Here is a 13398-nt window from a genome sequence, read left to right on the forward strand (position 1 = left end):
TGACATATTTCTTGTCTTTTAATTCACGAAAGTCTAATTACATTAAACAAATAAAATTAAAGACTCAAAATAGACCATGAGAAATATTTATTGATATATTTCGAATTTATAGAGAAAAACGCAACAGAGGTTCGAAAATAGAAAATATCAGCTTAAGAGAATATTCAGATTACCTTCTGGGTTTCTTCACACCAGAGTCTTTCTTTAAAATTTCCTTGACATGTTCTCTGAGCTTGAAGAAATCATCTTTGAACTTTGCATTCTGAAATTTCTTTGTAAGCTATCCAGCCATGTAATGTCCATAAGCTTCTTTGATATTGTTGCCCGGAAGAACTCCGTTTTCCCACTATAAGACACATTCTTCGAAGCTTCTTTCTTCTCCACGATTCAAGCCCATATTTCCGGTGAAATCTCTTAGTTCATACCACATCTCGGTTCTTTTCCTTTTGCGTTCTTCTTCTTTATTTTTCTCCGAGATACATTGGGCTTGATCGACTGCAGGCCATTTCTTGATCATGCTTGGTAGATTTTCCTTAGTCCATATTGTTGTCTGAGTGGTGGTACCCTTAGAGCATTCAAACCAGCCACGCTGTTCAGCAACCTTTGACTCGTACCAAGACTAGGATTCGCAAACTGAGCAAAACCAATCTGAGATGGTCCTTGTGAGGATTGTCCGCGGCTTCGGCCTCTACCTTGAGTAGACACTACTGGCTGTTGTTGACTTCCAAGAATAAATTCTTGTTGTTGCAAAGCCAAGTGACTGAGAATTTCTTCCCCCCTTTTGGCGATATCAACCAAAAATGCAAGGGTCTTAAAATCTCGATCTTGATTTGCCTTCACAGTTTCAACACTGTTGTGTGTTTCAATGGAAACGGTTTGCACGTTGTCAAGCTTGTTTGTTGTAACTGCGAGTTCAGCTTCAAGTTTGTTAATTCGGCTTTCTTGATCTTGAATCGCTTTGATTTGTCTCAAGTGACGTCCGTTGTTAATCTTTTCAGCTGCTTCACGTTCCTTCTTCATGAGCTGAATCACCTCAAGTAAGCCTTTTGTCAATTCTCCTTTCAAAATTCTTTCTGCTTTGTCAATCTGAGTCTTCAAAATATTTTGATGCTCCATTAATTTCTTCAGATTGACTCGTGTATCCGTGTGTTGTTGATCCATCTTTTGGTTTTGTTCAACCAACTTTTCTCCAATTGGTTGACAAACAACATCACTGGATTCGGCCACTTTGGTAAATAAGAATGAAAATATGCCATCATCTTGATCATTCATATGAACAAAGTTTTGAGGGGATCCGAATGGACTTCTATTCGGATCTGTGAAAACAACTGTATCAATAAGTTGCATCCCTTCTTCTTCAGGTGATTCAGCTTCTTGGTTTAGATCACCAACTTGTTCTTCTAGGACTTCTGTTCTTGTGTAATTGTCTGCAAATAATTCTTCATTTTCTAGAACAGGGTCCATGGTAGGCATGGTAGACTCGGTATGGTGTACCGGCAATACACTGGATAAATCCTCTGTGATAGGTAGTCTACTCTCAGTAGCAACTTCTACTGCAACTTCCACTGGTATATCTCTTCTTCTTTCTTCTGACACTTGTTCTCTTATTTCTTCTCGTACTGACGCTTCTCCTCTTAATTCTTTTCTTCTCTTATCCCTTTTGTAGCCATAATGTATATATATATATATATATATATATATATATATATATATATATATATATATATATATATATATATATATATATTGTGTGTCTTTTTGGCTACGAAACTTTTGATCTTTTTATATACGTAGGGATTTTTCATTTTGTAGGAGAGAGAGACAGAGAGAAAATAGAGATAGACAAAACCAGTAGCAAAAACAATCAAAAATTTTTATTTATCTCCTTCGTACAGAGAAGGAGAGGGAGAGAGAGAGATAACATATCGTTTCTTCAACAAGCAAAGAAGCCAGTACTCATGCAGTCTTCTGAGTCATAGCCTCCTGGTGGTGAAGGAGCATATCCCGGTCCTGAGTCACCACTGGACTCACTTTCCTCGAACATCGACCCGTTTGAGCTTGAAGATGAATAGGTTTGATTAAAAAACCTAGTAAAGTCCACTCGAGGACGGATGAACGGGTTGAGTGGCATCTGCTGATGAGGCGGTGGAGGAGCAGGGATTTCTTGTAGCAGAGGTGCAAGAACTGGCAGACTTGGTGGAAACTTCGGGAGAGGCTCTGGTGGAGGAGGAGGCTGATAGAGCCCATCAAAACCGAAACCGGGAGGAGGTAGAACCGGTCCAAAAGTCAGTTGTTTTAAATACTGGAGATATTCTGAATTGCTCATATTCAGAATTTCAGCATATATGTCAGGTTGAACAACCGGGGAGAACTTCATGAATGGAGGCTCAGACCCTTCCAATGGTTTCTTGGTACCATCATCTTCTTCATAGATAAAGCCCGGTTCACGCGGTGGTGATTCTGCAACTGCTTGAATTTGTGGCGACTCCTTTTCTTGCTCCCTTTCATCAGATATTAACACCAGAGGGTTGCTTGGTGTTTCTCCTGCCATTTTTCGTCCGTCCGTGCGTGTTGCCCTTCGGGGTTGTTTGAGAACTTTCTCCCAGGTTCTCTGACTTTGCTTCCTTATCTCGGTTTCCTGAGACTCGCTGGATACCATCTTACACCTGCAAAAATTCAAACAACAAAATCTTCCACAACAGGTATGTCTCGGCTGTCTCCCAATATATAGGGCGGTCAGGAGTGTAATCGGTTCACTTGCCGATGGAGAGTTAATTCTTCTTGCCGTCGTTTAGAGTTTACGGATGTGATGGATAGCGGCAAGACTTCTCATTGGCTGAGATGGCGGTGGATGGGAAGAGATTTGATGGGCAACGGTTTAGAGGGGAGAGTTTAATGAGGGGTTAGGTTTTAATTGCTCTGTGGGAGACGATTGATATTATTAAGCTGAGAGAAGGTATGGGGTGCCGATTTGAGAGAGAGAGGTAAGGTGAAAGTCTAGAGAGGGGGGGGGGGGGGGTGGAAGGTTGGGTGGAGGTTTAGAAAGGGTAGGAGGTTTTGGGTGGAGGTTTGATGCCCAATTAAACTCTAAATTTTCTCCTTTATCTCCTGATTTCCTTCTCAAATTCGTGTACCACAAACATAATAACACTCAAACATCTCGTTAGTAGCAAAAATTACTCCACAAATAATTAATCACACATACCAATTGTATTAAACTCATACACGGTAATTTCCAATCAAAAATTAAACACATTTTGAAAACTAACAAAATTAACACACATATTCCTAAATTATAATTAGAAACAACTTTATATAAAAAGCACATTTATCAGATTCCAAAAAAATTTAGAAACTAATAAAAATATTAACTTCTTGATTTCTAAAACATTTTATAGCAAATTATATCACATATACTGCATATATACGAAACACATGTACAATTAACACTTTAAATCACATTTTTGCACATAACACATATATATTATTAAATAAACACGGTAAATCATTTTTAGAGCAAATTGTTCATGCAAACAAGTTAGTTAATTTACAGAAACATGAACACATACTTAAAAACTGATTAACACATTAAAACATGCAATTTTATACAAATTATCAAATAAATCACGAATTGCACATTTCATCAAATTAATTTGCATGGCATATGATCTTACGTTAAATAACACATGCAAATGCACAAATAAGATCCTAACACATATTGCAATTTTATCATATAAAAATTTAGAATAAAAACATACATGCAAATACGTAAAACAATTTATTCATATAGAACAATTTATTTTGAGCACAAGTATCAATTTAAATAGAGAGATTAAGTCCAGTGATACTTAGCTCATTTCGATCATTCCCAACTCGTGCCTTAAGGTAGAAAATCTCGTTTCGCATAAAGGCTTCGTGAGAATATCAGCAACTTGGTTTTCCGTAGGGATATATTCGATCTTCAGATTTTTCTTTTCAACGTGATCCCTTATAAAATGATGTAGAATGTCGATATGTTTGGTTCTTGAGTGAAGCACCGGATTGTGAGTGATAGCGATTGCACTAGTATTATCACAATAAATACTAACGTCATCACAATTAACTCCGTAATCCTTCAATTGTTGCTTCATCCACAAAATTTGCGCACAACAACTTCCTGCAGCAATATATTCGGCCTCGGCGGTACTAGTTGCGATGGAATTTTGCTTTTTGCTGAACCAAGAAACAAGCCTTCCCCCAAGAACTGGCATGTCCCGAAAGTGCTTTTTCTGTCTATTTTGCAACCTGCAAAATCCGCATCTGAAAAACCCGTTAGAGTAAAATCTGTACCTTTTGGATACCACAATCCAACATTGATTGTGCCTTTCAGATATCGTATGATCTTCTTTGTTGTAGTGAGGTGACTTTCTTTTGGATTTGCTTGGAATCTTGCACACACGCCCACAGCATAAGAAATGTCCGGCCTGCTTGCAGTAAGATATAGAAGTGAACTAATCATTCCTCTATATTTTGTTTGATCGACATCTTTTCCATCTTCATCTTTGTCTAGCCTTGTTGATGTGCTCATTGGTATTTTGATCGATGATTTTCCATCAAGGCCAAACTTCTTTATCAAGTCGCGTGTGTACTTTGCTTGATTGATGAATACTCCTTCTTTCAGTTGTTTGACTTGTAAGCCCAAGAAGTAATTCAATTCACCCATCATGCTCATTTCAAATTTATTCTGCATAAGCTTCAAAAATTTCTCACACAAAGAATTGTTAGTGCTTCCAAAAATAATATCATCAACATATATTTGCACTAATAAAATATGATCACCATCTTGAATTCTAAATAGAGTTTTGTCAACAAGGCCTTTGGTGAATCCACAGCTTATTAAGAACATTGACAAAGTATCATACCAAGCTCTAGGTGCTTGTTTCAACCCATACAATGCCTTTTTAAGTTTGTAGACTTTATCACCTTCGCCTTTTACCTCAAAACCTGGGGGTTGTTCGACATAAACTTCTTCTTCGAGTAGACCATTCAAGAATGCGCTTTTCACGTCCATTTGATAAACGGTGAAATCTTTGTGTGCGGCGTAGGCTAGGAAAATTCTGATTGCTTCAAGTCGGGCTACCGGTGCAAAAGTTTCATAAAAATCAATTCCTTCTTCTTGAGAATATCCTTTTGCGACAAGCCTTGCTTTATTCCTAACAATCACGCCTTCTTCGTTTGCTTTGTTCTGGAAGACCCATTTGGTTCCTACAACATTGTGGTTCGCCGGTCTTGGAACAAGTTCCCAAACATCATTTCTTTTGAATTGATCGAGCTCCTCTTGCATAGCATTTATCCAATCCGGATCATTGAGAGCTTCGTCAATTTCTTTTGGTTCAATCTGAGATAGATAACACGTGAACAATGCTTCCATGGTAGATGATCTTGTTTTCACGCCTTCATGAATATTCCCAATAATTAATTCTGGAGGGTGATTTTTGAGCCATCTTAAATCTGGTTCAAATGGGTGCATGGTACTGGGTGGATCCATTTGTTGTGTACTGGGAGAGTTGGTTCGAATTTCCACATTTAATTCATTTTGTAATTGACCACCAACTTCACCAGTAACTTGATCACTAATTGGATCACCAACTTGTAATGCATCCTCATTCTCACGTGAGGCATCACTCCCAAAATTATTATTAAAAGAATTTCCAACTTCTTCTAGATGAGGGATGGGATTTTCTAGAGAATTAATTTCCAACTCATCCATTCCCTGCAAAACATCATCTTCACACGTATCATTAGTATCACAAAAAATCAATATGACACTTGTTACCATTTTGTACAGTTTCTTCGTCCAGTGCATCATTTTTGATCTGTGATTTTTCATCAAATACCACGTGTATGGATTCTTCAACCACCATTGATCTTTTATTCAAAACTCTGAACGCCTTGCTGGTGATCGAATATCCTAGAAAAATTCCTTCATCTGCACGCTCATCAAAAGCTTTTAGATGCAATTTATCATTAATATGAATAAAACATTTGCATCCAAAAATATGAAAATAACCAATATTTGGTATTCTCCCTTTATATAGCTCATATGGCGTCTTCTTGTACTGCTTATGGATCATGCTTCGATTTTGCGTGTAACAAGCAGTGTTGATAGCTTCCGCCCAATATCGTTTCGGGAGACCGGCAGCACTAATCATCACTCGTGCGGCTTCTTTGAGCGTCCGATTTCTTCTTTCGGCAACACCGTTTTGTTGCGGTGTTCTTGCGGCAGATAATTGAGGAGAAATTCCATGTGAATTGCAAAATCATCAACAACAACGAGAGTATATTTCTTACCACTCACACTTATTGGATCAACCGGTCCAAATAAGTCCATATGTAGTAAGCTTAGCGGTCTTGACGTTGACTCGTGTGTCTTTGATTTGAATGATGATTTGATTTGCTTTCCGCATTGGCATGCATCACACACTTGGTCCTTCTTGAAGATAATGTCTGGCAAGTCTTCTACTAGATTCTTCTTTGCAAGCTGATTGATGGTCTTGAAGTTTAAGTGGTTGAGCTTTCTGTGCCATTCCCAATTAGCTTCATTTGAATTTCTGGCCATTAAGCACACTGAATCTTTGCTAGTTCTCCAATCAACAACATACATATTCTTTCGCCGTTTTCCAAATAAAATAGTCTGATTTGTGAGCTCATTTTTGATTAGGCAATTATCTTTAGAAAATTCTACAAGATAGCCTTTATCACAAAATTGACTAGTGCTCAACAAATTAAATTTTAATCCTTCAACGAAAGAAACATCTTCAATCTTCAAACCATTTTTCTTGATCGTGCCAACTCCTTTTGTAATTCCATAATTTTGATTTCCTCCGAATATAACTTTTGGTCCATCGATTTCTTTGAAATTCATTAGATATGATTTATTTCTAGTCATGTGGCGTGAGCAACCACTATCGATGTACCAAACATCCTGCAAAAAAGATTAATTAACTTTAGGTACCCATATTTGCTTGGGTCCTTTATTGTTAGTGATTTTTGGTAACCAAACCCACCTTGATCTTATTGAATTAAGATGAGGCGATTTGTAACCATTAGAGACACGATAATCATAACTCACATTAGAAAATATTTTTGGCTCCGGGTTTTGAAAATTATTTTTATATTTTGGCACCTGGGAAGAGAATGGTTGCTTTGGTCTATAAAAAGCATTACATCTATTGCACAACCAATCTTTTTGAGTGGGATCAAATTTCCCAACTTTATTTCTAGAAAAGCTTCCCTCTTTTCTATGAAATCTTTTTGCACTTGACTCTTTGGCATATCTTTGCTTGTAGAATTTTTGTTGTTTTGTCGTATCATAGAATTGTTTTGGCCTTTCAACATTCAACTTTGCATTTGTTTGATAGCCAAGTCCTTGTCTCATTGTGCTATTCTGACTTTTAACAAATTTTACCACTTGAACTTTATTATTTAAAGTAGTAGTAGAATTAGTCAGATTTTGAGGGGTTTGAGAACATGTGGAGTCATAACCAATTCCGGTTCTATCTCCTGATGGCTTTTGCATGCTCACCATTTTGTCTATAATTTTAGACGAATTAGTGAACGTAGCAATAGTAGCTCTAAGATTATGTTCTCTAACCTCTCTAGCTTTACACTCTTCTTGAAGATGAATATTTTCATTCTTCAATTTACTCACTTCAAGTAAAGCATCTTGCAATTTTTTATTCATTTCTTCTTTTTCAAGAATTAGAATATTATTGCGCTCCTTGAGTTGAGTATGAGTGAGCATAATCTCTTGACATTCTCGCATTAGATTGTCAATAGATTCACGAGAAAAAGAAGAATTAACAGAATTGAAAGAATTAGATGTTACCTCTTCTTCCTCTGCTTCAAGAGCCATAAGACAATCTTCACTTGTACTCAACTCAATTGACTTGCATATTAGCGCCGTATCATCATCCGAATATGAACTTTCATCGCTTGATGATGAATCCTCCGAATCATCATTTTCGTTTGGTTCGTTGCTAACGAGAGCTTTTCTTTTGTCGCGCTTGAACCTTTTGCTTTCGGATTTGTTTGGCGTAGATTCAACATTTTTTCCTTGATACTTGCTAACGATCGGATACGGACAATTTATTTTAAAATGTCCGGGTTTGCGGCAATTGTAGCACAAATCCTTATTTTCTTCGACTTTTTCTTCTTGTGGGGTGCGAGAGAAGAATTTTCCACGAGCAGAATTTTTGTTGTCTCCTTTTCGCATAAACCTTCTAAATTTTTTAACAAAAAGAGCAAACTGTTCGTCAGTCATAAAATCAACATTATTTTCTACTGACCTGGAGGTTGACGGTTGTTCGGTCATTAGAGCAGTATTTCGAGCTTCATGAACATCATCATCTTTGGCCTTCATTTCGAACTCATATGCTTTTAGATCACTAAATAATTTGTCTGTTGATAACATTCTTAGATCTCGGTGATCGCGCATAGCCGTAACCTTCATATCCCATGCAGATGGTAAGCCTCGTAGAATTTTGCGATTAATTTCTTTTTGGCTCATATTTTTGCCAAGATCATTAATCTCTCCAAGAACTTTGACCATTCGAGCTTCCATGTCTGCAACACTTTCATTTGAGAGCATTTTGAAATCTTCAAACTTCTTCATGGCGATTGTGAGCTTATTGTCTTTTTCTTGTTCATCTCCTTCACTAATCTTGATGAGAGTTTCCCATATTTCTTTGGCAGTGGCACACTTTCGGATCTTCGGAAATACTGTATCATCAACGGCTTTGAATAGAATATCCTTGGCAATATTGTCAAGATTATTCCGCGTTCTATCGTCTGATGTCCATTCCGGTTTTGGCTTTTGTACGTACTGTGGAGCATCCGGGGATATAACAAATACCGTATTGATTTTTAATATTTCTATAGGGCCAGTGGAAATAACTTCCCACATTTCATCGTGTAAAGCCGATACGTGTACCTGCATACGAACTTTCCAATCATCAAATTTATCAAGAGAGAATAATAGATTTTGAGCTAAATCTTTCTTCATCATCATCACGAGAGATATGAAAGATTAATCCAATTCACACACTTTGTAGAATGGATTAGCCTAGCAGTCAAAAACAGTTAACCCAGTTAGGCAACGTGTTCTAATGCCAAAGGTTGGTATAAACTCACTCAAATAGGCTACAGGCTCAGATACCAATTGTTGGTATCAGTTAGAGACAAATTCTGACTCGGATAGGCACCTGCTCTGATACCAATTGTTGGTCCCAAAAGAGGTAAGGTGAAAGTCTAGAGGGGGGGGGGGGGGGGGTGAATAGACTTTCAAACTTTTTCGCACAGCACAACAATTGCTAAGCCAGAGATAAACCAAATCTTTTAACTAGATTGTTAGAGTATGGTGCATAGCGGAAATAAATAAACATAAAGTGTGTGTGAGATTGTGTGAGCAGTGTATCTCGTGTAGAGCGAATATGTAAAGAGCGGTAAGTAAAGAAAGCAGTAAAGAACACAAGACAATTATAGTGGTTCGCGAGGTGGTGTAATCCTCCTACTCCACTTGCTCTTATCTCCAAGAGCAATTCACTATATCTACCACTCCTTGGTTCCAAGATACAATGAATTTCCGTGATCTAGTGCTTTGATCACAAAGCCCGCACTAATCATGCCCAGTGACACCACACTGCTGCTTCGGGTTTAACGTCGCCGCGCTACTATACCAGGATTTCACGACTCCGCGTTACTTTCCCCCCGTCTTCCACACTCCGGTAGAAACGTATCCCGTGATCTGGTGCTTTGATCACCAAGCCCACACCAATCACGCCCAGTGCCTCCGACACTGTTGCTTCGGATCTCACAGCTCCGTGTGACAATCCAGGATTTCACAGCTCCGCGCTACTTTCCTCCCTTCTCTTGTTTTGCTCCAAAACAAGTGTTGTCTTGCTTCCAACTTCTGAGACTCTGTAGATGATCTTCAGTGATGCGCAGGTCTCTTTGATGAAGATATACACTCTGGAATAATTTCTCTTGATAGCTCTGAGTGTTTTCTCTCTTTGAATATATCAAGTAAAGCACTTGATATTTTTGCTCTGCTTTGCTCTGTTTAAGAACTCTTAGAATATTTCTCTTTTGAAGCTTTCTGAGTTCTTTTTCTTTTCTCACTTCTCACTTGAAGATTTTTGGTATGCTCTGTACCAAATAAGATTTTTGGTCTATGCTCTTTCAAGCTTAATTGCTCTATTCGTTCCCCTTTGATGGGTTCGAATTTTCTCAACTGCTCTATCTCTTTTCAAGTTCGAGTTATGCTCTTCTGCTCTTCAAGTCTTCATATCTTCATCATTTTACAGCTGGTAATGAGAATCTGTCCGTTGGAAAGAGACACTCTCATTTTTGAAATCTTGTATCTTTTTGTCAGAGATCTTATCTTATCTTCTGCAAAGATGTCAGAAAGGATAAGCTAGCCGTTGTTAGAGCTTCATCTCCATGTAAATGGGTTCTCAAACTTCATCTGATATTTCCTCTGGTTTTACGTTGAGTGGGAATATCTGGGTGTAGAACGGCTTCGCTGATTAGCTCTGAAGTGGTCTTTGTATCTTTGGGATTTAAAAATATTCATCAATTTAATCCCATACTAGTTAAACTAGTATTTTCCCCTGTGAGAATATTTTCACTGTAAGTTCATCTTCATCTTCTTCATTCTCACGTCTGGGTGTTCTCAGACTTCAAACTGGCTTTGAACTTCCACCCAATTTGAATTTCTCCTTTGTAATTGACAGACGTGTTCTCAGACTTCAAACTGGCTTTGAACTTCCACCCAATTTGAATTTCTCCTTTGTAATTGACACCCAATTCAATTGGCTTGTAATTGGCACCCAATTTGAATTTCTCCATTGTAATTGGCTCCCAATTGACTTTGACTTGTAATTGGCTCCCAAATTGCTCCTGGTGCTTTCAATTGCTTCCCAATTTGATTTGTTGACTTTGACTTCGAAATTGGCTCCCAGACTTCTCCTGGTATTGAATTTCATCTCAATTCAATTTGATCTCCATGTCTTCTTTGAATCCTAGACTTCTCCTGGTATTGAATTTCATCTCAATTCAATTTGATCTCCCTGTCTTCTTTGAATCAGTCCCCAACTTGAAATTGCATCCCATACTACAACCTCAATTGGCTCCAACTTGAAATTGCATCCCATACTACAACCTCAATTGGCTCCCAATTTCAATTCTACATTGGCTCCCATCTTGAATTGAGAAATTGCATCCCATACTACAACCTCAATTGGCTCCCAATTTCAATTCTACATTGGCTCTTGAATTGAGAAATTGCATCCCATACTACAACGTCAATTGGCTCCCAATTTCAATTCTACATTGGCTCCCATCTTCAATTGATTCTCATGTGAAACTTGCTCCAAATTTCAATTGATTTCAATTTCTCTGAAACTGGCTCCCAATTTCAATTGATTTCAATTTCTCTGAAACTGGCTCCCAATTTCAATTGATTTCAATTTCTCTGAAACTGGCTCCCAATTTCAATTGCTTGGCTCTTGAATTGAGAAATTGCATCCCATACTACAACCTCAATTGGCTCCCAATTTCAATTCTACATTGGCTCCCATCTTGAATTGATTCTCATTTCAATTTCTCTGAAACTGGCTCCCTCCCAATTTCAATTGCTTGGCTCTTGAATTGTGAAATTGCATCCCATACTACAACCTCAATTGGCTCCCAATTTCAATTCTACATTTGGCTCCCATCTTGAATTGATTCTCATGTGAAACTTGCTCCCAATTTCAATTGATTTCAATTTCTCTGAAACTGGCTCCCAATTTCAATTGCTTCGAACTAGCTCCCAATTTCTGAAACTGGCTCCCAATTTCAATTGCTTCGAACTAGCTCCCAATTTCTGCTATGAAATCGGCTCCTAATTCCTTTGGCTTGCATCTCAATTGCCACCCAAGTGAAATTGCTTCCCACTTGTAATCGGCGCCCAAGGCTTAAACTAGCGCCCAACTTTATCAGATTAATTTAATTTGACTTCTCAAATTTTACCTTGTAAAATTATTAATGGTAAGTTTCGAACTTGAGTCATTTCGCATAATATATCAAGCATCATCCACTTCGTCCATACAGCTTTTAATTAAATCTCCAATCATATTTTATGTACTCCTTTCTTTCCATAGATGCTTGATCTCCAAGTCAATTTCTTCAGACTTTTATGATCCATATAAATCTTGCATTGTACTCCGTATAGATAGTGTCTCCAGATTTTTAGTGCGAACACAATGGCTTCTAGCTCGAGATCCTGGGTGGGGTAGTTTTCTTCGTGGGATTTGAGTTGTCTGGATGCATATGCTATCACTTTTCCCTTTTGCATTAGTACGCATCCCAGTCCTTTCTTGGAGGCATCGCTGAAAACCTCGAATCCTTCTACCCGGAGGGAAGGGCTAGGACGGGTGCGGTGGTTAGTTTTTCTTTCAGTCTTTGAAAGGCGGTGATGCAGTTGTTGTCCCAATGAAAGGGGGCTTCCCTTTTCGTGAGTCTGGTGAGGGGTTGGGCTATCTTGGAAAAATCGGGTACAAACCTTCGATAATAGCCTGCTAACCCTACGAAGCTTCTGACTTCTGAGAGTGACTTTGGCGTGGGCCACTCCTTGACGGCGTGGATTTTGGTTGGGTCTACCTTGATTCCCTCTTTGGTGATTACGTGACCCAGGAACGTTACGTTGTCTTTCCAAAACTCGCATTTGGAGAATTTGGCGTATAGTTGGTGTTTCCTCAGAGTTTGCAAGGTCGTGCGGAGGTGCTTTTCGTGCTCTTCTTTGTTTTGGGAGTATACTAGAATGTCGTCGATGAACACGATGACGAAGTGATCGAGGTAAGGCTGGAATACTCGATTCATGAGGTCCATGAATATTGCGGGCGCATTGGTGAGTCCGAAGGGCATCACTGTGAACTCGTAATGGCCGTAGCGAGTACGAAATGCTGTTTTCTGGATGTCTGGATTGGCTACCTTTATCTAATGATACCCGGACCTTAGATCGATTTTCGAGAACACCCCTGCTCCCTTGAGTTGGTCAAACAAATCATCGATTCGAGGAAGGGGGTACTTATTCTTTATTGTGACTTGATTTAATTCTCTGTAGTCGATGCATAGTCGCATGCTTCCATCCTTTTTCTTGAAGAATAGCACCGGTGCTCCCCACGGGGAGGTGCTGGGGCGTGTGTATCCCTTATCTAGTAATTCCTGGAGTTGTGCTTTTAGTTCCTTCATTTCCTTAGGTGCCAGTCTATAGGGTGGTTTTGAAATGGGAGCGGCGCCCGGCATCAGTTCTATTGTGAACTCGACTTCTCTGGCTGGGAGCGCCCCGGGGATTTCGTCCGGGAAGACTTCGATGAA

General features: G+C 38.7%; 1 protein-coding gene across 1 annotated transcript; it reads right to left on the minus strand.

Moving 5' to 3' along the window:
* Positions 1-1933: 1933 nt before the first annotated feature.
* LOC109152443 (uncharacterized protein K02A2.6-like) lies at positions 1934-12909 on the minus strand. Its single transcript, XM_019300173.1, has 3 exons — positions 12584-12909; positions 2373-2666; positions 1934-2057 (listed from the first exon to the last, which is right to left on the minus strand). Exons 1-3 carry the CDS (start codon positions 12907-12909, stop codon positions 1934-1936), a joined length of 744 nt encoding a protein of 247 aa, XP_019155718.1.
* Positions 12910-13398: the final 489 nt, after the last annotated feature.

The sequence above is a fragment of the Ipomoea nil genome, unplaced genomic scaffold, assembly GCF_001879475.1.
Source record: "Ipomoea nil cultivar Tokyo-kokei standard unplaced genomic scaffold, Asagao_1.1 scaffold0114, whole genome shotgun sequence".
NCBI classification, from domain to species: Eukaryota; Viridiplantae; Streptophyta; class Magnoliopsida; order Solanales; family Convolvulaceae; genus Ipomoea; species Ipomoea nil.

What these genes read in the sequence shown, in the direction of transcription:
- LOC109152443 (XM_019300173.1), bottom strand. Translation starts at nt 12,909, where the DNA reads ATGGACCTCATGAATCGAGTATTCCAGCCTTACCTCGATCACTTCGTC. An exon ending in TTAGCAGGCTATTATCGAAG is followed by an intron (nt 2,667 to 12,583) that starts GTTTGTACCCGA and finishes GAATTTTTGCAG; the next exon opens with GTGTAAGATGGTATCCAGCG. An exon ending in TCTGAGCCTCCATTCATGAA is followed by an intron (nt 2,058 to 2,372) that starts GTTCTCCCCGGT and finishes TTCATCTTCAAG; the next exon opens with CTCAAACGGGTCGATGTTCG.